We start from the raw sequence: 20982 nt of genomic DNA on the forward strand, positions 1-20982 counted from the left end.
CTTGAATTACTCTTCCAAAAAATCCCGTCATACATTTCCATATTGACCTTTGACTTAAAAAAAACTTCTTAGATTATCAACTCCGTCCGAAAAAGTCGTCCAAAGCTCTTAGGAAAATTCCGGCGAAAAATCGCCGGATCCGGACGGAATCCGGCGGGCATCTTTAATTCGGTGGCAAGCAACGAGCACGTGCCCACACGTCTCGTGGGCCCCAATGGGTGCCGTCGCCAACGAGCACAGCTGGATGCTCGGGAGCCAGCTGTCTTTCAACCATTGGTCCGTTTTCCAGAAATACTGAATTCCAAAACTACCCCTCTGCTTCTTTCCGGGTATATAATCGCCCCCTCCCCCTTCCTTACCTTTCGTCATCACGCAGGCGCGGACGGGAAACCGCGTGGAAGTAACCGCGTTTCTTGACCCATTCCGGTTTTCCGTCGCACCCTTATAACGCACAATTCTTGAACAAGAACCAGACGGAGGAACAAGAGAGATGCCCGGTTTTGCATCAATACTGACGTTAGTCGTCCTCGTGCTCTGCGCCTCGCCGCTGACGGAATCCATCCGGTCATTCCCGGATGGCGGTTTTTCGGAGTACGCCGAGGCGCCGGAGTACCGGAACGGCGAGGGGTGTCCGCCGACTGCCCACTGGCGGAGCGCCTCCGTCTGCGACCCCTCGCTGGTGCACATCGCGATGACGCTCGACGGGGAGTACCTACGCGGCTCGATCGCGGCCGTCCATTCCGTCCTGAAGCACGCCTCCTGCCCGGAGAGCGTCTTCTTCCACTTCGTCTTCTCCAGCGACGGCGATCGCCTGAGAACCATCGTCCGGTCGGCGTTCCCCTCGCTCCGGTTCAAGCTCTACCGGTTCCAGCAGGAGGAGCGGGTGCGGTCGCTCGTCTCCGCCTCCGTCCGGGCGGCGCTCGAGCAGCCGCTGAACTACGCCCGGACCTACCTCGCCGACCTGCTCGAGCCCTGCGTCGGCCGCGTCGTCTACCTCGACTCAGACCTCGTCGTCGTCGACGACGTCGCGAAGCTCTGGGGCTCCGCAACCGCAGGCAGGCCGGTCGCGGCACCGGAGTACTGCCACGCGAACTTCACCAAGTATTTCACGGCGAATTTCTGGGGAAGCCCGGCCATGGCCGCGATTTTCGCCGGGCGGAGCCGGGCGCCGTGCTACTTCAACACCGGGGTGATGGTGATGGAATTGGGGGCGTGGAGGGCGGCGAAGTACAGAGAGAGGATCGAGGGGTGGATGGAGATCCAGAAGGAGAGGAGGATCTACGAGCTCGGGTCATTGCCGCCCTTCTTGTTGGTGTTCGCCGGAGAGGTGGAGGCGCTGGACCACCGGTGGAACCAGCACGGGTTGGGCGGAGACAACGTGGTGGGGAGCTGCAGGGGTCTGCATCCTGGGCCGGTGAGCCTTCTGCATTGGAGTGGGAAGGGGAAGCCGTGGGCGAGACTCGACGCCGGAGCGCCGTGCCCGTTGGATAGCTTGTGGAGCCCGTACGATCTCTACGCCACTGCAGGGAAGACGGCGGCGGAGAGGGGGATCTCGGCGGTGGAGTGAAGGTCGGGAGGAAGGAAATGGTGGGACAATTTGTGGCTCTTCGATTGGAGGATCAGATTTGTTCCTTGATTGATTGGTTGATTCTTTGGGGAGAGAGATGATTGTACAGAAGGGAAGACCGTTCTTTTTCTTTTTTCTCGACTCTTGTCTCTGTTTGTATTGGTTCTTAAGTCTTTTAGGTTCTTTTTTTATCTGATTCGTTTATGTAGAATACTGATAGCTCCGATTGGTGTATTTGTATGATGATGGGAGGGAGAAATACTTTCTTTCTATTTGCCTCCGATTATTGCTGTTGGTGGTGGTGATGGTGATGGTGATGGTGGAGAGGATGAGATAGATGCAAAGTGTACTTGGGAGGGATCATTTGCTGAGATGATCATTTGTTGTGATGTCTGTACACAGTAGAGGAACTATCAGATTTGATAGATGGACGAATAATAAGGGGAAAAACATTCTTTTCTGTGCTGCACTGTTGAATTTGTTTGTCTTTGCCCTGTTTATTTTCTTGCTTATTCGTTTTGGCAAGTGGCACATCTCTTGTCTCCCTGGTCCATTTTGAATTTCAAACTATGAAGCAAAATTGGTTATGGCTTTCATCTTGGTCTGAATTAATAGGACAGTACATCCTTACAGGATTCCAGCTTTATGTAAATGATTGATTAAGGAGTAGATGAACTTGGGTAACTCTTTACCATTGTTAGCTGTATCTGTCCATGCTTAAACAAGCCTTGGGGAGCCCACAAGGGCTCTGCACACTTGGTAAGAGTTTCATAAAGTTCGATGGGATTGGGATGGCCTTGGCTGGTCAGGCTTTTGTTCTCAGGGACAAAGGGCAAGGGTATTATGACTCTTGATTATGCCGAAGCATGGCCGCCATTTTGCAGTGTGTTTCTTCCATAGATTGACCTCTCAAGCATTAGGACGTCTCGGAGCTCACCAACCACAAGGCCAGAATCCTGATTAACCAGCTAATTGAGTTTAAGCTGGAAGTCAACAGACACTTGCACCACGAATAGTTCACTTATCAAACATTAGTTTTTAAACTGGCCTGCACATCATGAGCCCACCGGCTCCTCAAGGAAACACCCTAGGGCAAGACAACTAGACGTGCCGTTCTGCACGGCTGGTTTCCTTCTTAATCCAAAAAAGAAAAAAGAAAACGTGCAGAGGTCTAGCCGCATGACAGGGTCAAGTCTTTGAACGGCTGAATCACCACTAGAGATGTAAACAGTTTTGGATTGGAATCAGTACCATATCTGACTAACCGGACGCTGCCCTTAAATGAATTCAGCTTCGAATCAGATGATGAAATGCTCATACTAAATCCACTTTTTTACATGTAATTGGATTCAGATATCCATCAAATCCATGTATTCATTGGATTCAGTAAAAAAAAACCAAAACCATATCTGCATCTGATTATAATTGGATATTGTTTCAGCTAAATAAATCTGACTAGACGGTGGGATTCGATTGGATTTCAGAAAATCCGATCCATTGACATCCCTAATCACCGCACAGAAATGCAAAGCGCCCATATTATCAAAGGGTGAGGCAAACTTGGAGGCAAAGCAATCAAACAATTATTTGATTCACTCCTGCCAATGGTGGGGGCCAGGGCTCTTATATATAGCTAATCCAGCATTGATCTCATTGTTTTAATACTAGGAGCAATCAACAAAATACAAATAAATTGGTTTGTCGTGCACAGAACTACCTATATAATTATGCCATTTTATTTGTATGAAAACAGAACTTCAGAATCTCAAGACAAAAAAGAACTCTTTCTCAACATGTGCGACAGCTGAGTACAAAATTTGGCACCATATTCAAAATTTGGCAATATATATTATATAGGCATAGCAGTTAATATATTGCCTTTTTTGGATTTATAAACCCGAAGAAACCACACCCGTCACAAAAACCTGGTCGCACTGGTTCGAACTGCCATAACTACGGTCATCATTAGGGATGGCAGTGGGGCGGGGGACAAGGTCTCCACCCCCGCCCCGCCTCAAGATTTTATCCTCCACCCCTGCCTCCATCCCCGGCCGGGAATGGATTTTATCCTCCATCCCCGTTTCATGTCCTCCATCCCCGGTTCAAACGGGGATGAGGCGGGGATATTGCGGGGAAAAGTAGTCGGGGCGGGGATGAGGCGGGGATCGTGGCAGGGAAAAGTGCACGTCCATCCCCGCCTCCACCCCCGGACGGGGATGGATTTTAACCTTTGTCCCCCCTCCATCCCCGTTTCATACCCTTCATCCCCGGTCCAAACGGGGCGAGGCGGGGCGGGGCCCCGCTTTCCCCCGGTCCACTGCCATCCCTAGTCATCATACCGGCAGCATAGAACTCCAAGGTTAGGACCTTTGTCCCAGAGGTCTATGCTACAGGTTGGCTTGCGCAGAAGGGCTAAGCAAAAATTTGTCATCTTATATTGTATAGGCTTCTTAAAAGTTTTTTTTAAGGGAAATGAAGAATTCATTAACTAAAGTACATAATATATGCCTGCTCTCACGCGAGTGGGTGCGCTCACACACACATACACATGCAAGAAATCTCATTCGGTTGAAATTAAATTAACCAATTACAAGCCCAAGTCATAGGATACTCCAACTTCTCCGCGTGTGGTTTCCCCTTGCATATTAATCAAAATAAAATGCTCAGTACAGCTAAATGGGCACCATATTCAAAATTTGGTTTGATATATTATATAGGTTTTAACAGTGAATATATGCCTGATCAAAATTTGGCATCATATATTATATAGTATTCACATTATGTGCAGCACCGCTGCATGGTGGGCATGAAGCAACCTGTTTGACAGCCACCCATCTTGGCATTTCTCCTGATGGCTGTGGTGTCCATCTCAAGAAAAGTTGAGATGGATGATCATCAGCAGCTAAGCATGCAGCGCTGCATAAAAAATGATCTCATATACGCTTGCTCTCACGTGAGTAAGCAGACACACACAGAGACACGAATATGCAAGCATGCAAGTGATGGCATTCATTGAAATTAATTATAAGTAAACGTAATATAACGTGCAAGTAGCGTCCCCTGTCAGCATGTGCAAACCAACACAAGATGGGCTGTGACAGCCCAGATGAGCCAGTTTGAAAGAGACACTTATGCCTTTCCCAAGTGCTCTACAGCATGAAATAAATATTCAGTTCTCCCAGAAGCAAAATATGCACCACATGGTCAACCACCATTAAAGCAGATCAATTATTGATACATGAGAACATGAATCCATTCCCTCAATTTTCAAATGGAGAGAAAAGAAAGAAACAAAGATGCAACATGAATCCGCAGGAAAATTTTCAGTCGATGGAGAGGGTAAACAGAAGACTCTGCAAAACTGATGGTGCTATTTGTACAGGATAAGATTCCAGGTAATAGTAGGGCCCAAGAGCTTCCTGACAACTTTATTATTTCATCGGAGATTCAGACGAAGAAAACATGTAATGGGTTGCTTTCGATCATGGCAGAGTAGCTCTCAGCTCATGCCTGTCAGCTCCAAATGACTGCAATTTATCAATTCTAGCTTAGTATTTAGTGATTCGAATGCAAAAGAAAAGGAAGTTGGGGACAACAATACCATCTTGATATACCTGAGCTCCAAGTCCCTTTGCATAAACATGTTCAAAGAGTGCAGAAGGTTCAGGCATTGGGCTCTCCTGTTGAAGGCAAAATGGCATAGAATAAGCTAAATTAACAACTAAACTAAGAAATATAGATGCAAAACATAGTCCGACATCACATTCTCAGGAAAATCGGCGAGGAAAATCTTGTCATATGTTTAGAACTTTGGTTTTCCTCAAAAAAAATCTCAGCATACATAGAACACAAAATCTGTCACATGGATATGGCTGTGAATACGGGAATAAGGTCATTTTTAAAAATGTTTCCAGCATCACTTGACTATAAGGGGATACAGAATGGAAGTCAAAATGGAGTATCCATGTGACCTAGCATAAAATATATGAATATATATATATATATATATGAATAAATTATAAAAATATAAATAATATAAAAAACAAAAAAAAACTGTTTTCATCGTGATAATATCACATCAAAAATGGGATATTTTGAAAATAACATGTTCTTCTAGGGCATCATATCGTCCTTCGAAAATCTCGCAATAAAATTACAATATTTTAAAAAATGTGCCAATATTTGTGACTATGGTTATTGTTAAATTATGTAATCAAATCATGTAATCTAATATATATTTTATATATATAAGGTAATACATATACATATATATAATATATGTATATGTATCTACCTATTATATATATAAAATATATATTTATTTCACCTTAGCCGTAGGGGTATACTCATCATTTTACACATTCTTTTTGGAATATGTATGTATTTTTCCCCTTTCTTTTTTTCTCTTTTCTTTTTCTTTCTTTCTCTCTTTTTATTCCTTCTTTTTTCCTTTTGGCACATGGAGGGGCCCACCCAACATGATCGTTGGGCCCTTCCAAAGGTTATAATTATAACCGTTGGAGGGGTCCCAACGATCATATTGGGAGCCCCTCCATAGCTTCCCATTGTGTATAAATAGGGGTATTCCTCCTGGTGTTTTTCTATGGCTTTGAGTCAAAGCCCAAGTGCTCAATAAAGTGATTCCAATATTTTTTATGCCGTTGTGCATTTGTGAGATTTTGTGAGTTGTGATTTTGTGCACAAGTGTTCTAAAGTGTTATTATTATGCATGTGTTCCGAGTTTATTATCAAGAATATTAAGGTCTTGATCTTAGTATCTTGTTGAAGATACTTTTACATGATATCAAAGCCTCGTTGAAGAAGGAAAATTGCGCATCTCTTCATTTTTTGAAGTGCCTCGAAAAATGTGCCTTCAAGCTATTGGAGTTTAAAGTAGATCATTTTCTTCGGGCAATATTTTAGAAGCCTCTTTTATCAAGAAAGACTTGAAAATCTTTTGAGGTACGTGTTATTTTTTATCTTCTACCTTCTCTAATAAGTGAAAAAGACTCTCACTTCTCCCTTGGTTTTAAACTTAGTGGTTCAAACTATCATGTTTGGGCCGGCAATATGGAAGCACATATCAAAGGAAAGGGTCTTTGGGGGTACATTCAAGGTTCAATACCAGAACCCAAACCTAAACTTACAATCATTGAAAAAGAGGATATTAAGATTCTTGAGGGAGAAGATAGACAAAAAGCCCTAGAAGATTATTCAAAAAAGCATGATGAGTGGGAGATGAAGAACTTCAAGATCTTGTCTTGGATTTTTTCGTCCGTAGAAACCAAGATCAACGCCAACATCATTAAGTTCAAAAAGGCCTCCGAAGCTTGGTTGTACCTTGAAAAAATGTATACTTTAAGGGATTATCACGCAAGTATTACCTTCAAAAGAAGGCATTGACCCTTCAACAAAAAGATTTGTCTATTCGGGAATATTTTGCCGAACTATCATCTATTTGGGACGAGCTTGCTATGTTGTGTCAAGACCCGGGAATAATATGAAGGCCTACAAACCTCCTCATTTCAAAAATCAAGGTCAAGGAGGAAATGATCGATATGGCAAAAGAGACTATAGCAAATTAACTTGTCATTTTTGTAAAGAACCCCGGCATATCAAACCCATTTGCCCCAAATGAAAGAAAATACTTGTCGCAGCTATGGCATCCCAACCAGAGGAATGACCTTCTTCATCAAATGAACCTCTTTCCCTTCAACAAATTGCGGATGCTCTACAACCTCTTCTCAAAGGAGGCATTTCTGGAGCCGCTATGTCATCCTCCTCATCTCTCGGTAAGACATCTTGGCTCCTAGATTTCAGTGCATCATTTCACATGACTCCAAGTGTTTATTCTCTTTCCGATTTTTCTAAAAAATTTCTTTCATCTTTTGTCTCAACGGCGGATGGAACACCTCTTGAAATTAAAGGAATGGACAATTTTGAAAAACAAGACTTCTTTATTCCAAAAAATCGTCTTATACCAAAACTAAACTTAAATTTACTTTCGATTTCTCAACTCTCGGACTATGGTTGAGATATAAAATTCTCTTCTAATAAATATTAGATACAGGATCGCCAGTCCGGGAAGTTAATTGGGGAAGGCTCTAGGAGAGAAGACCTCTACTATGTTGATTTTCTCCAAATTCTCAAGAACCAATTTTGTAATGTTGCTCAAAACAATGATATTCATGTATGGTATAAGAGATTAGGGCATCCCAACATTGTTAAAATCTCTTACTTGGAAAAATGAAAAGCCTACATTTTACTCAAAGATCCATGTTTACAACAAAATCTTTTGAAATTGTTCACTCCGATGTATGAGGTCCGGCTCCGGTGATATCTAAAGGAGGTTTCTCATACTATGTTATCTTTGTGGAAGATTACACTAGATTTAGTTGGATATATTTTCTTAAACATAAACATGAAGTTTTTTCGATTTTTAGAACATTCCATATGATGATTTTAAATCAATTCAATGGAAGTTTAAAAATTCTTAGAACCGACTCCGATGGCGAATATCTTTCTAATGAATTCAAAAGTTATCTTGAAAGTCATGGTATTCTCCATAAAAAAATTTGTCCAAAAACCCCACAACAAAATGGGTTGACTGAACAAAAACATAGGCATATCATTGAAACAACTAGAACCTTGCTCATTTCACAGAATATTCCGAAAAGACTTTGGGCTGAGGCAACCCTTATATCGGTCTATCTCATAAATAGACTCCTATCAAAAATTTTGAACAAGGTTTCCCCATTTGAAAGATTGTACGAAAAAGAACCTGATTATACCAGGTTAAGGGTTTTTGGATGCAAATGTTTTGTCCTTACTGATAAAAATGGCAAACTCTCTCCCAAGGCCATTCCTTGTGCCTTTCTTGGTTATTCTGAAACTCAAAAGGGTTTTCGGTCTTATGATATTAAAAATGATAAACTATATGTTTCCAGAAATGTAAGCTTTTTAGAAAGTCTCAGTGATTTCGAAAAAATTGAATTTAATGACAAGAATGTAGACTATTCTTTTCTGTTTGATCTGTTAACTGAAGGTGATGAAACTAGTGATGATGAGTCGAATCAGAATGACTCAAGTGATAATGAAACCAGTCATGTGTCCTCTTCATTTCATCAACATGTCAATCAGGAACCGCATAGAGATCCCATAACCTACACTCATAGAGATAGAAAAACTTTCAGAAGTGCCCTCGAAAGATATGATGATGCTAGTGGGACTGCTCCTCAAAGTGAGAAAAACCTTCGTAGGACCGAAAGACATAGAAAAACCCTTTCTAGGTTCATCTCATATGAGTCTTTTTCACCTAAACATAGAGTCTGTCTAAGAGCCATTCACTCTTACATAGAACCTAGAAACTTTGAGGAAGCACGAAAATGTCATGAATGGATAGTCGCAATGGATAATGAACTCGAAGCTCTAAGAAGAGCCAAGACATAGGAATTTCAAGACCTTCCTAAAGGTAAGAAAGCAATAGGGTGTAGATAGGTGTTTAAGGTTAAGACTAAGAGTGATGGGTCCCTCGAGAGACACAAGGTCCGTTTAGTTGTAAAAGGATATAGTCAAGAATATATGATTGATTATGAAGAAACCTTTGCCCCGGTAGCTCGAATGGTCACCGTCAGATGTCTTATAACAGTTGCCTCGATCAACAAGTGGAACATCTATCAAATGGATGTTAAGAATGCATTTCTAAACGGAGATCTAAATGAAGAAGTATATATGGATGCTCCTCCTGGAATGGAGTCTCCTAAAAGAAAAGTGTTGCGCCTTCGAAAAACATTTTATGGTTTGAAACAAGCCCCCAAGGCTTGGTATGATAGGTTTAACTCCGTAATGTTAGAAAATGGTTTTTTATCCTGTTTTACTAATACTGTTTTGTTTGTTAGAAAATCCAATGCAGGGATTGTTATTTTACTTCTTTATGTGGATGGCATGCTTATAACCAGAAGTGGTTCTAAAAGGATTAAAAGCATAAAAACAATTTTAAAGAATAGGTTTGAAATGTCTGACTTGGGATTTCTAACTTATTTTTTGGGTATTGAAGTAGCATACTCTCATAGAGGGTATTTTTTATCTCAAACTAAGCTTGCATCTGAGATTATTGACAGGTCAGGTATTACAGATGATAAGGTTTGTGAAACTCCTGCTATAGTAGGAGCTAAAATGAAGATTGATGATGGTGTTCTTCTCTCCAATCCTACTCCCTAAGACACTTGTAGGATCGTTGATGTACCTAAGTATTACCAGACTAGATATCTCACATGCAGTTCGTACGACAAGTCAGTTTCAGCATGCACCAACTTCTGTTCACATGAGTGTCGTCTTACGAGTCGTAAGATACCTAAAGGGTACTCTAAATAAGGGAGTTTTTCTGTCATCTTCTTCTGATTTAAAATTAATTGCTTATACTGACTCTGATTGGGGAGGTGACCCAAATAACCGTCACTCCACCACTAGTTTTTGTGTATTCTTAGGTGATTCACTGATCTCGTGGAGATGTAAGAAACAACAAAAAGTTTCTATCTTCAACCGAAGCTGAATATCGTGCCATGGCAACTACTACCATGGAAATTGTATGGATTCATCAACTACTAGAAGACATGGGAATCACATTATAAGGACCCACTAAGCTATGTTGTGACAACAAAAGTGCAATTTATATTGTCAAAAATCATACCTTTTACGAGCGGACTAAGCACATTGAGATGGACTGTCACTATGTTCGTGAAGCCTACCTGAAAAGAGTCATTGATCTTTCATATGTCACTTCAGAATATCAGTTGACAGATTTCTTTACCAAAGCATTGTGTGCTCCACGATTCAACTTTCTCCTTGACAAACTTTCGATCATCTTGCCCTAAGTTTGAGGGGGAGTGTTAAATTATGTAATCAAATCATGTAATCTAATATATATTTTATATATATAAGGTAATACATATACATATATATAATATATGTATATGTATCTACCTATTATATATAATTTATATATATATATATATATATATATATATATATATATTTCACCTTAGCCATAGGGGTATACTCATCATTTTACATATATTCTTTTTGGAATATGTATGTATTTTTTCCCCTTTCTTTTTTCCTCTTTTCTTTTTCTTTCTCTCTTTTTATTCCTTCTTTTTTCCTTTTGGCACATGGAGGGGCCCACCCAACATGATCGTTGGGCCCTTTCAACAGTTATAAGTTATAATTATAACTGTTGGAGGGGTCCCAACGATCATATTGGGAGCCCCTCCATGGCTTCCCATTGTGTATAAATAGGGGTATTCCCCCTGGTGTTTTTCTATGGCTTTGAGTCAAAGCCCAAGCGCTCAATAAAGTGATTCCAATATTTTTTATGCCGTTGTGCAATTGTGAGATTTTGTGAGTTGTGCTTTTGTGCACTAGTGTTCTAAAGTGTTCTTATTATGCATGTGTGCCGAGTTTATTATCAAGAATATTAAGGTCTTCATCTTAGTATCTTGTTGGAGATACTTTTACAGGTTACAACAGGAAAACAAAGAGCATTAAACTATGAAGTGCCAACCTTAGCTTTTGCAATGGCATCATCAACTTCTTTTCTAACCTCTTTCTCAATGTCCTGCAAGAACACACATAAGATTTCTCAATGCTAAAACAACAATATTGTGTGGCACTACCCTGAAAATTCTCCATTTATGCTATCCTTGTATGGTTAGACAGGTGTGCTGGGTTCACTATGGGTCATTTATTTTGAAACTTTTAACCATATACATGCATCATATAGGAGAAAGTTGGAAAACCTTGAGTTCAGCTGCGCTAGCGATGTCATGCACTAATATCAGCTTTCTGATTCGTTCAATTGGATCACGCTCCTATCAAGCAGACAAATTGAAGCAAACAGTTAAACATATGGAAAACAAGTCATGCAACACAGTCAAACTAATTTGCGCCAAATTTATGAATTACCTGTCTTACACCAGAGATTTCATCACGTGTGCGATAAGTGCTTCCAGGATCTGACATAGAGTGTCCGTGATACCTATAAGTGTCCATTTCAAGGATCTAAAAAAAACAACATTAGACGATAATTAGATACCTTTGTTTGATAAGAAATGGGTAGGTATGCATTAGTTAATATGTTCAGTGCTCTCCCAAGGTGGAGGCAAATGGCCAAAGCAGGTTGATGAAGAGCATAGAGGAAGAATAGAAGAAAATAAATAGGAGAGAGAGAGAGAAAGGCCTTAACCTGTTCATCTGTCCTAACCAGTTCCAAACATTGCTGAAGGAGTTTTTTGCTTAATTCTGAATTTGCAGATGTATTCTCTAGAGCTTATTTCATCGGAACATGCATTAGATTAGGTACTTTTCACATTAGGATGGCCCTTTGGAGACAAAAACAATAGCTCATATTGTACCAGAAATTCACAATTGAAAAACCAAGTTTCTTGTTATGTTCATTTGATTCAAAGCAATTTTTTAGTAAATAAAAGAACATAAATGCCCGTAGATTCTGATTAAGCAAGTGGTTAGGATGAGAGAGAGAGAGAGGTGTCCTAGAATCGATTAACTATAATACAGGTTGGGGAATTTGAGTAGAAAGACAAAGGCCAGACACAACCCTTAGTCATGTCATACACTCAGCTCACCTGTGCTCAAAGAAAGATCTTGTCATGATAATCATCTTCATGGACTTGACAGCATGGGATCCAATTCAAACTGACTTGAAGCAACATGCCAGAGAATATAGGTACTCCCAGCAATTTGAACCAGCCTGAAAGACATTCCGTGTGGGTCGCAGCCAGAATCAGACTAGGACAGCCTAATCAAAATTCACTTTCAAAGGTCACCCATCTCAAGGCCCAGAATCCTGAGTCCCTATCTTCAACATCCGCCTACATTGTCATGGATAACATACATACAAGCAACGAAAAAGTATACCCGCAGACGTCAAACATATGCATTTTCACAGGTTCTACCGTCCATCTACTATGATACATGCATAAGGTTTCCAAAGGCAATAAGCTATTAAGACGTAATCATACTCGTACACACCTTTATGGCAGACCAATCACATGTATGGCACGTTTGAATCACCATCCACTGGATGCACCGAGTGTGGGCTCCATGTGCACATCCACACACCCACACAAACGCGCGAACAATAATTTGACGTCCGCCGCTGTTCCATGCCCCCCCCCCAACAGAACAGTGAAGGACGGACACACTCGAATACAAAAAGGAAAAAAAATATTTTTATGGCACGTGGACAGGTCGGGACAGTGCGTCCTGTCCTGTCTGTGGACAGCACTGTCCTGTCCTATGCTGTCCGCAATTCAAACATACCCATATACAACGAAGAAAAATCTGCCTGAAACTCATGATTGAGAAACCAAATATAACAAGGGTTTAAGGATTCACAACAAATGTCACATGGGTAAGATTGGTCAATGCAGTGCCAATAAATCATGAAGATGTTGGGACCATACAAAGCACAGAGTGAAGTCAAATGTAGTGAGGATTATGTCCAATGGTACCAGCTGGAGTCTTGTTTACGTGTTATCTCACCTGATGACACACACAGCAGAGTATAATCACCAAATGTCCTTGTGGGGACTGGGCCATCACCTAAGGTTATAACATTTGAATCCAGTGGCGGAGACACATTGAGGCCAGGGTGGGTACATGTCCACCCTGACCAAAAAATCCCCTTCATAGGGGGCTTAAGATCAGGGTGGGCAGTGAAAGTCGGGTCAAGGTGTGCAGTGCACCCTGACACGACCTCTCTCTCTCTCTCTCTCTCTCTCTCTCTCTCTCTCTCTCTCTCTCTCTATATATATATATATATATATATATATATATATCAGAAAATACATGCTCAAAAATCACTGAAGAACAGGAGAAAAAAAACCTCCTTTAAATTCTAATCGTAAGACCCAAGCCTTTTGAAAAAGAATACATTTTCCCAACCATAGCCCATTTCGTCCACAACTAAAAGGATAATTTAACAATCCTTTGCTCAATTTAAGAATGAACAAGAAAGCACCTGAATTCATTTCAAATGAACCTTTTTTAGGCCATTTCAAACTTGTGAAAGAAACAAAAAGATTCTGTTCAGGTTGTCCACAGAGTTCATTTCAAATGCAAATTGCAGTGTGGAAATAAACAGTAGCTTTGAATGAAAATAGTCATTTTCTTAAGAGATGGCTGAAAAAAGCTGGAGCAAAATATGCACTTGTCCGCAAGATTGCAGCAATTATCTCAGAAATGAAACATAGAATCAAAGACAATGATAATTCAGAACCATAGTCACAAATATCGGTATCGGCTATTTCTCGCGATACTATAGGTTTGGTGATAAATCTCAGCAAAATATCAGGGCTTAAAAAATAAAAAATATATAAAAATAACAAAAATAAGTAAGAAATTATCATGTTTAGATAATAAAATACATATATAATAAGAGAAATAAGTAAAAAATGCAAAACAAAGAAGAGAAACACATTTAAGATGTTGAAATAAATAAAAACAGTAACAATAATTCATAATATTGTGATATTATCACGAGAATATCGTGATATTCTCATGTTAATATCGTGATATTTTACCTATAATATTGTTTGCTTTTATGGGTTTTTTTTGTGTTCTCTTTCTTTTGAATTATCATTAAGCATGATTCCATTCATGGAATGCTTGATTTAGTTATCACTAATCAAACCCCTAAATCTGACTTTTGTTAGGATTTAAGTTTTTTATTTTGGTTTTTTCAAATGACATGGATATTTAATTTTTTTGAGAGAGAAAAAATTAAAAATGGAGAATATTTAATTAGGTATTTTGTGTTTTTTTTTCTCAATCAACATTAAACATGATTTCATGAATGCATGCTTGATTTTGGTTAGAACTTTAGGCGGTTTATTTTTTAATTAACACATTTTTGAATGATGTTTGTTACGATTTAGGGTTTTGATTTAGCTTCTTTTTATAATGACAAATGTTTAGTTATAGTTTCAGGTATTTTTACTAATTACCATGCACGAATCCCATGAAAAATTAATGCTTGATTTTAGTAGAACATTAGGGTTTTCTATTATTAATTAGCAGAAATGCATAATTTATGATGTTTGTAGGAATTAGGGTTTTGATTTGGTATTTTTAATTGGCATCAACGCTTAGTTATGGTTTTAGAGTTTTTATGTGTTTTTCTTTTTCAATTAGCACTAAGCACATGAATCCATGAATAATGAATGATTGCTTTTGGTTAGAATTTTAGGGATTTTATTCTTTTAATCAATTAGCATAGATGAGAGGTCTATGATTTTATCAATCGATATTTTTTATCAATTAGAAATAAATCAATTATAAATCTTTTTCCAAAAATTTAAAAGTCGACGATGTCAAATGTAAAAGGTATGTTTTAGAATAACTATTTTTTGAACATATTATTAGTAAAATTTATTAGTAATTATATTATCCTTTTTATTATACATTTGTGCCCACCCTAATTTAGATTCCTAGCTCTGCCCCTGTTTGAAACTGTCACTTATGATGAGAGGATGGAGTAGGTCAGGTGATGTACAAGATGCAATTGAGATTTAATTTCATATTTGCACTTATGGTAAGACACAATGCTATTGGTGATGATTGGTAGAGAAATGTTATACCTCAACGTATGTTGTTCCACATAAAAGGAACATAGGATCAGATGTGACAATTTTGGAGAAATAGATATAAAGAACAAGACGAAGAATGACAAAAAAATGGGCAAGTATTGCTCCTGAATTTTACCATAGTAGACAAGTAACAATCAAGCATTCTAGCCAATTAACAATGAAATCTATATGCTAAAAAGTTAATGATCCATGGGGGAGGGATAATGACTTGTCACCTGTTACACGCATTTCTGAATTCAAAGGACAAAGCCTAGAAGCTCGATGCACAATCAGATTATGGGGAAAAGGAAGTAAACAAGAGAAGACAGTCATGTAATGCCTAAAAAGGTTTAAAATGAACAATAATATTCTGTACATCACCTACCCTAAGAAAATGGTGTGCATTGCTAGCATCAATAATCAACATGAATGACAATGGATAGATCTGATAGAAAAGAAATGAAATAGTATGATCTTTTACTCACTATAGGCCCATTCTTCAAGGCATGTTCTTTGGCAAATTTACACGCCTGTTTAACAGCAAGAGCGTCCATCCCATCCACCTGTTGCAAGAAAAACCAAAACAGGGTGAAATGATACCATCAACAAAGAAGAAACATAAGGTGTATCAGCATTAACAGATATTTGATAAATGTGCTAATCAAGCATCATCAACTTCAGTAATGAACATGTAAAGCATCAACATATTCATTCCATGTTGGTCTATGTGCTTTCTAATTTTGGGCCCAAAATTGACCCATCTCAAGCTGGGCATAAAATGGCCAATCAAGTAAACTATCACTACTAAATCAAAGGCCAATAACCTCATTCTAGGATTCATCATAAAGGGGAAAAGAAAAGCCAGTCAGCATTTCAATTAGCCTATCAGTAAGAGCACAAATTCTTCATGAAAGCATTTTTCAGGCTTCAGAACTTGGGGCAAAGGGCTACAAACAACAGTTTGGTATTTGATAATATAGAGACTTTTGCCCCATTAGCCCATATGGCTACTATTCACACTCTATTAGCTGTTGCCACCATTAAACAGTGAGACTGTGAGACCTTTGGCAGTTGAATGTGAAGAATGTATTTTTCAATGATGACTTAGACAAAGAAGTTTATATACAGTTGCTACATGGTCTGTTGGATTCTGAGGATAGAATGTATAGCCTATGAAAGCTTTCTATGCTCTCAAACAGGTACCTAGGGCCTAGTTTCACTACTGAAATTAAACAACTTGGGTTTCACATAGAGTTATCACTACTGAGCCAAGTTTTTTTTCATCTCCTCAGGACAGTGTTTTGCTTCTGTTATATGTTGAAAATATGATTATCACAAGACATGACACTTATTTGATAGTTAGTATAAAACAAAAGCTTGGTCAGATTCTTGAGATGAAGGACTTAGGTTTACTCCTTTACATTTTTTGTTTTAAAGATTACATACCCTAGGAAGGGATGTCTACTATCATAACACAAGTATGCAATTGATCTACTACCTCAAGCTAGACTGACAGAGGATGGGAAGCGCGTCAACATAGCCATTAAAGCAAATGCTAGCTTCAGATAGAAAAACGGTGAGCCGTTTACTAATTGTACAGTATGTTACCAACTAGTTGGGAGCCTCATTTATTTAACGATTTCACAACGTTATTTCCTATCTAGTGAATCTCGTCAGTTAGTTTATGAATGCATCCCATACAGTTCATTTAGCAGTACTAAGGAACATTCGTTATATTTTAGACACTGTGCACTATGTATAATTTTCTTCATCAATGTAATTACTAGTGCATAGACCTTATTATGATTCTAACTTTGGGGGATGAATAACACTTGGTCCTCTACTACTGGCTTTTGCATCTTTCTTGCATACTTCTTGATATCATAAAAGAGTAAAAAGCAGCAGATGATTGCATTGTCTATTAGACTAAAGCGGAGGCTAAGTATTAAGTTATGGCACACACTACAACTGGGATTGTTTGGCAAAAATGGCTTCTTAGAGATATGGATGTTATCATGTCATCATCCAACTTTCAGATCTGACAAGTTTCTTTTGGATAAAAAAATCTGACAAGTACTCAACTGTATGAAGCACAGAATGGTTACCAACTACTTGACTGTATTTTCAGTCTATGCATGAACATTCATTTTCTGAGCTATCAGATTTCAAACTCATAAAATCCACATTAATAAAAAGCATTATTTTATCCACATCTAACACACCACTAAAAACAATAGCACGAACAATTTATATTGCAATAAGTAACCTTTAAGCCCGGAACGTAGTCCCCACGCTTGTAGTAAGCTGGACTTTTGGCTGCCCTCCATTCTGCAGTCCCCATTCCATCTATGACCAAAGAAATTCAACAATCAGAACTGTGACGACAAACAGAATTCCCATCTATTCTCCTACAACACCACAATATCAACAATTTTCATTTGAACTACACAAAAAGAAGCCCGAAAAGCCACACAAATCTTTAGGATCAATCAAGAGCCTTCTGATATATATGTCCACACAGAAACCATCCATAATCATAAAGAAAGTACAACTGAAAACTCTTAAGAATTTCACGCAATTAAGGAACTTCCAACGCTCTCGATCATTAAACAAGAAGCACTTCACAACCTATTACATTTCACCCAGACAGGACCTTGGGAAACCTAGCCCACCTCAAAAATTAGCCATCAGCAACCAGGAACCAAATCAACGTAACATAGTAGTACAACCACCTAACCATTTTCTTTCAGAATGATGATTACATACACACAATTCACAATTAATCGACTGGTTAGCAATCTTAGAAACCTTATCTCCCATCAAAATTCATCATTCAACATAATCATAAAGAAAACCAACCCAAACCCTAAAATCTTTGCAGCATGAATTCAATTGTCTCAATCATCAAACCAAAAAACAACAATTCACAAGACAATCAACCAACCATGAATCCAGGCCAAATACGCAGCTTCCCCCAAAATTCAAAGACGAATGGATAAAAACAGCAAAGAAGAAGAAGAATAAGAGGGGGAAATCGAAGGAATTAGAACATCCTCACAGTGGTTATTCTCGCAGACGAGGATGGCGGGGAGGTCCCAGAGCGCGGCGATGTTGAGGGCCTCGAAGAGCTGCCCCTGGTTCGCGGCGCCATCGCCGTAGAGCGCGAAGGTGACGGCCTCGTCCTTGACGTACTTCTGCGCGAAGGCCAGGCCGCATCCTAGGGGAACCTGGGCGCCGACGATGCCATGGCCGCCGTAGAACCCGTTCTCCTTCTTGTAGAAGTGCATCGACCCGCCCTTTCCCTTGGAGCAGCCGGCGACGCGGCCCATGAGCTCGGAGAACGCCTCGACGAGGGTCCCGCCGCGGGCAAGGTAGATGCAGTGGTCGCGGTAGGCGGTGATGAAGCAGTCCCGGCGGGTGGTCGCCGCCTCCATCCCGACGGCGACCGCCTCCTGGCCGTCGTAGAGGTGGCAGAACCCTCGGATCAGCTTGGCCTTGTAGAGCGAGTCGGAGGCGATCTCCATCCGTCGCATCATCGCCATGTCCCTGAAGAACCCCATGAGCTCCGCCGAAGTCGTCTCCACCGACCGCGACGGCGGCTCGATCTTGTGCCCCGTGAACGGAACGCTCGTCTCGATCGTCAGCGTCGTCGAGTCATCGACGGAGAACCACCGACGGTGGAAGAGGGAGGTAGCGGTGGCCGTGGCGGTGGCGGGGGGGGCGCGGAGGAGCTTGGAACCGGCGCGAGCTAGGGAATTCATGATTACGGCGGGGCTTTGGTCCTGGTTTCTCTTAGGAGTCCCTGTTTGGAGTTCTGCTTAGCTCGGGTTCTTGAACGAATTCGCAGAGAAATAGCTTGAGGGCGACGGAGAAGCCGATGCAAAGATGAAATGAGGAAGACGAAGATATTGCAGGGGAATGTTTAAAGTGAATCAGGGAAGCATGAAAAAGTTAAGCCATATATTCTATGCCGGACATTTTTACATAATGAGGGTATTTTCGTATTTAAATGAAAAGATGTTATTTTGGTCATGCAGCTTTTTCTCAAGCGATATTTGGTCCCGGGACTACTCGGCTATCGGTCCGGACCCGATACAAATATTTGAAGAAATCGGGCAAAAGTGAGAAACCAAGATCCAAAGGGGAAAATGTGTAGCCAGTACTCAATTGGTCTTAGGGCTGTCAACGTGTCAGGTACACGACCCATCACAGTGCATCCAGACCGGCCCAAATAACAAATTGTCAGGTTCATGTTTTGTCAAGTCACGTAAAAGAAAATTCAAACTCCCATAATGATAGATTTTTTCAAAGTATCATTTTCTCAAATACCTCATAATGTTCGAAATTTGCCTCACGTTCAAAATTATAAATAGCCAACTTTATTAGGGCCTTTTCACCTTTTCTATGTGTGAAACTTTGATTCTCTAGTTTAAAAGGAGGTCTGCACATTTTCTTTTGCGAACACCATGAAGTTAGTATAATTATATTTGTGAAGATCGCAAATACCTTACTAAGTCCGCATATATAATACGAAATTCATATAAAAATATATAAACTTCCTATTAAACTGAATCTCGTAACCTCGCAAATATCCTACTTAATTTGCATATACCTCACGAAGTTAACATAAAAATATATGTAAAGTTAAACTAAACCACATAACTTCGCAAATACTACACTAAAGTTGCATATATGTAGTGATCAACATGTATACCTCGTGAAAGTCGCACTGCTAAATAATTGAGTATAAAAGCCAATTGTCTTCACCACAAGACTATTTTTGCATAAACTAGGGTTTTTTGTTCCCCAACCTGCTTTCAGCTGATGACTTTTTCAACAACTATTGTCGATGATTCATTAATGACACTTCATCCTCAGATATTTTAGAATCATCATCGGTGATTTTTTTTTGTAAGCACATCTTTAACGTCTGTACTAATTGTTTTTTTAAAACAACAGCTTGAATAAGTATTTTTTTGCACAATTGGCATGAGTTAGTTATTTTGTAAAAGAAATGCATTGTTTTCAAGTTATCATTGCATGATCAATATCTTATTCCATTTGTTTTAAAGATTCATATGTTTCTATCCTTCTGTTTGATTGTTTATATAAACATATCATGTTGGGAACATTGTTTGATTTTTTTTTTGTTTATTTAACGATTGAGGTTTTTGCATTGTCAATATGCTATTTTATTTTATTTTTGCAATGCTTTTTCAATAGCATATATTATGTATTTTTGTTGTCTGTCTACTTACCTATATTCCTTATCTTGTTAGGGTAGAAAATTTTGAATTTGTTTAATACAATATGACCATTGAGAAGATTATGCAGAAGGGTCGACACCCACATCATCTTTTAGTGTTTAAGTACTGCAAAAAAAGCAAAAGAAAAAAATATGAACTAGATCATTTGATGTACTATGAAGCATGAAGTACGCATGACACATGGATAGAGAGAGTCACATCCAATGTCAAGAATCTAAGTGTATGACATTTTTCATAAAAAATACACTCTTTGTAAACCCAAAAATTTGTGCTCAAATAATCAATAGCAAACACCTTCAATGTTGGCCAAACAACAACTAATACTTTTAAAGTAGTCAATATCTAAGGCAAAATGTGTCTCCCGTCTTGAAAGCATCAGAGGGGGAAGGTAACTCATTGGTAAAGAAGAGTAAACCATTGGCTCACTCTAATGTTGTTGTTAACCTTAATGCTTGGATAGATAAAGTAGAGATGCAACCACCTACAATGACAATGACGAGAT

At 39.5% G+C, this 20982-nt stretch overlaps 1 protein-coding gene and 1 pseudogene across 2 annotated transcripts; one reads left to right on the top strand and one right to left on the bottom strand.

The window, feature by feature from the left end:
* The first annotated feature begins 369 nt into the window (after nt 1-369).
* LOC149818548 (putative galacturonosyltransferase-like 6 pseudogene) lies at nt 370-2027 on the top strand (annotated as a pseudogene). The gene has a single exon (XR_016427173.1). The product of XR_016427173.1 is annotated as a putative galacturonosyltransferase-like 6 pseudogene (transcript).
* A 2721-nt stretch (nt 2028-4748) lies between these two features.
* Nucleotides 4749-19148, bottom strand: LOC149818549 (pyruvate dehydrogenase E1 component subunit alpha-1, mitochondrial-like). The gene is made up of 8 exons (XM_089985920.1): nt 18272-19148; nt 17480-17559; nt 15699-15776; nt 11531-11626; nt 11365-11436; nt 11130-11183; nt 5182-5247; nt 4749-5094 (listed from the first exon to the last, which is right to left on the bottom strand). The coding sequence occupies exons 1-8, from the start codon at nt 18972-18974 to the stop codon at nt 5050-5052; spliced, it is 1194 nt and encodes a 397-aa protein (XP_089842046.1). The 5' UTR covers nt 18975-19148; the 3' UTR covers nt 4749-5049.
* Nucleotides 19149-20982: the final 1834 nt, after the last annotated feature.

This window comes from Nuphar pumila, chromosome 13, assembly GCF_984573655.1.
Source record: "Nuphar pumila chromosome 13, dmNupPumi1.hap1.1, whole genome shotgun sequence".
Classification (NCBI taxonomy): domain Eukaryota; kingdom Viridiplantae; phylum Streptophyta; class Magnoliopsida; order Nymphaeales; family Nymphaeaceae; genus Nuphar; species Nuphar pumila.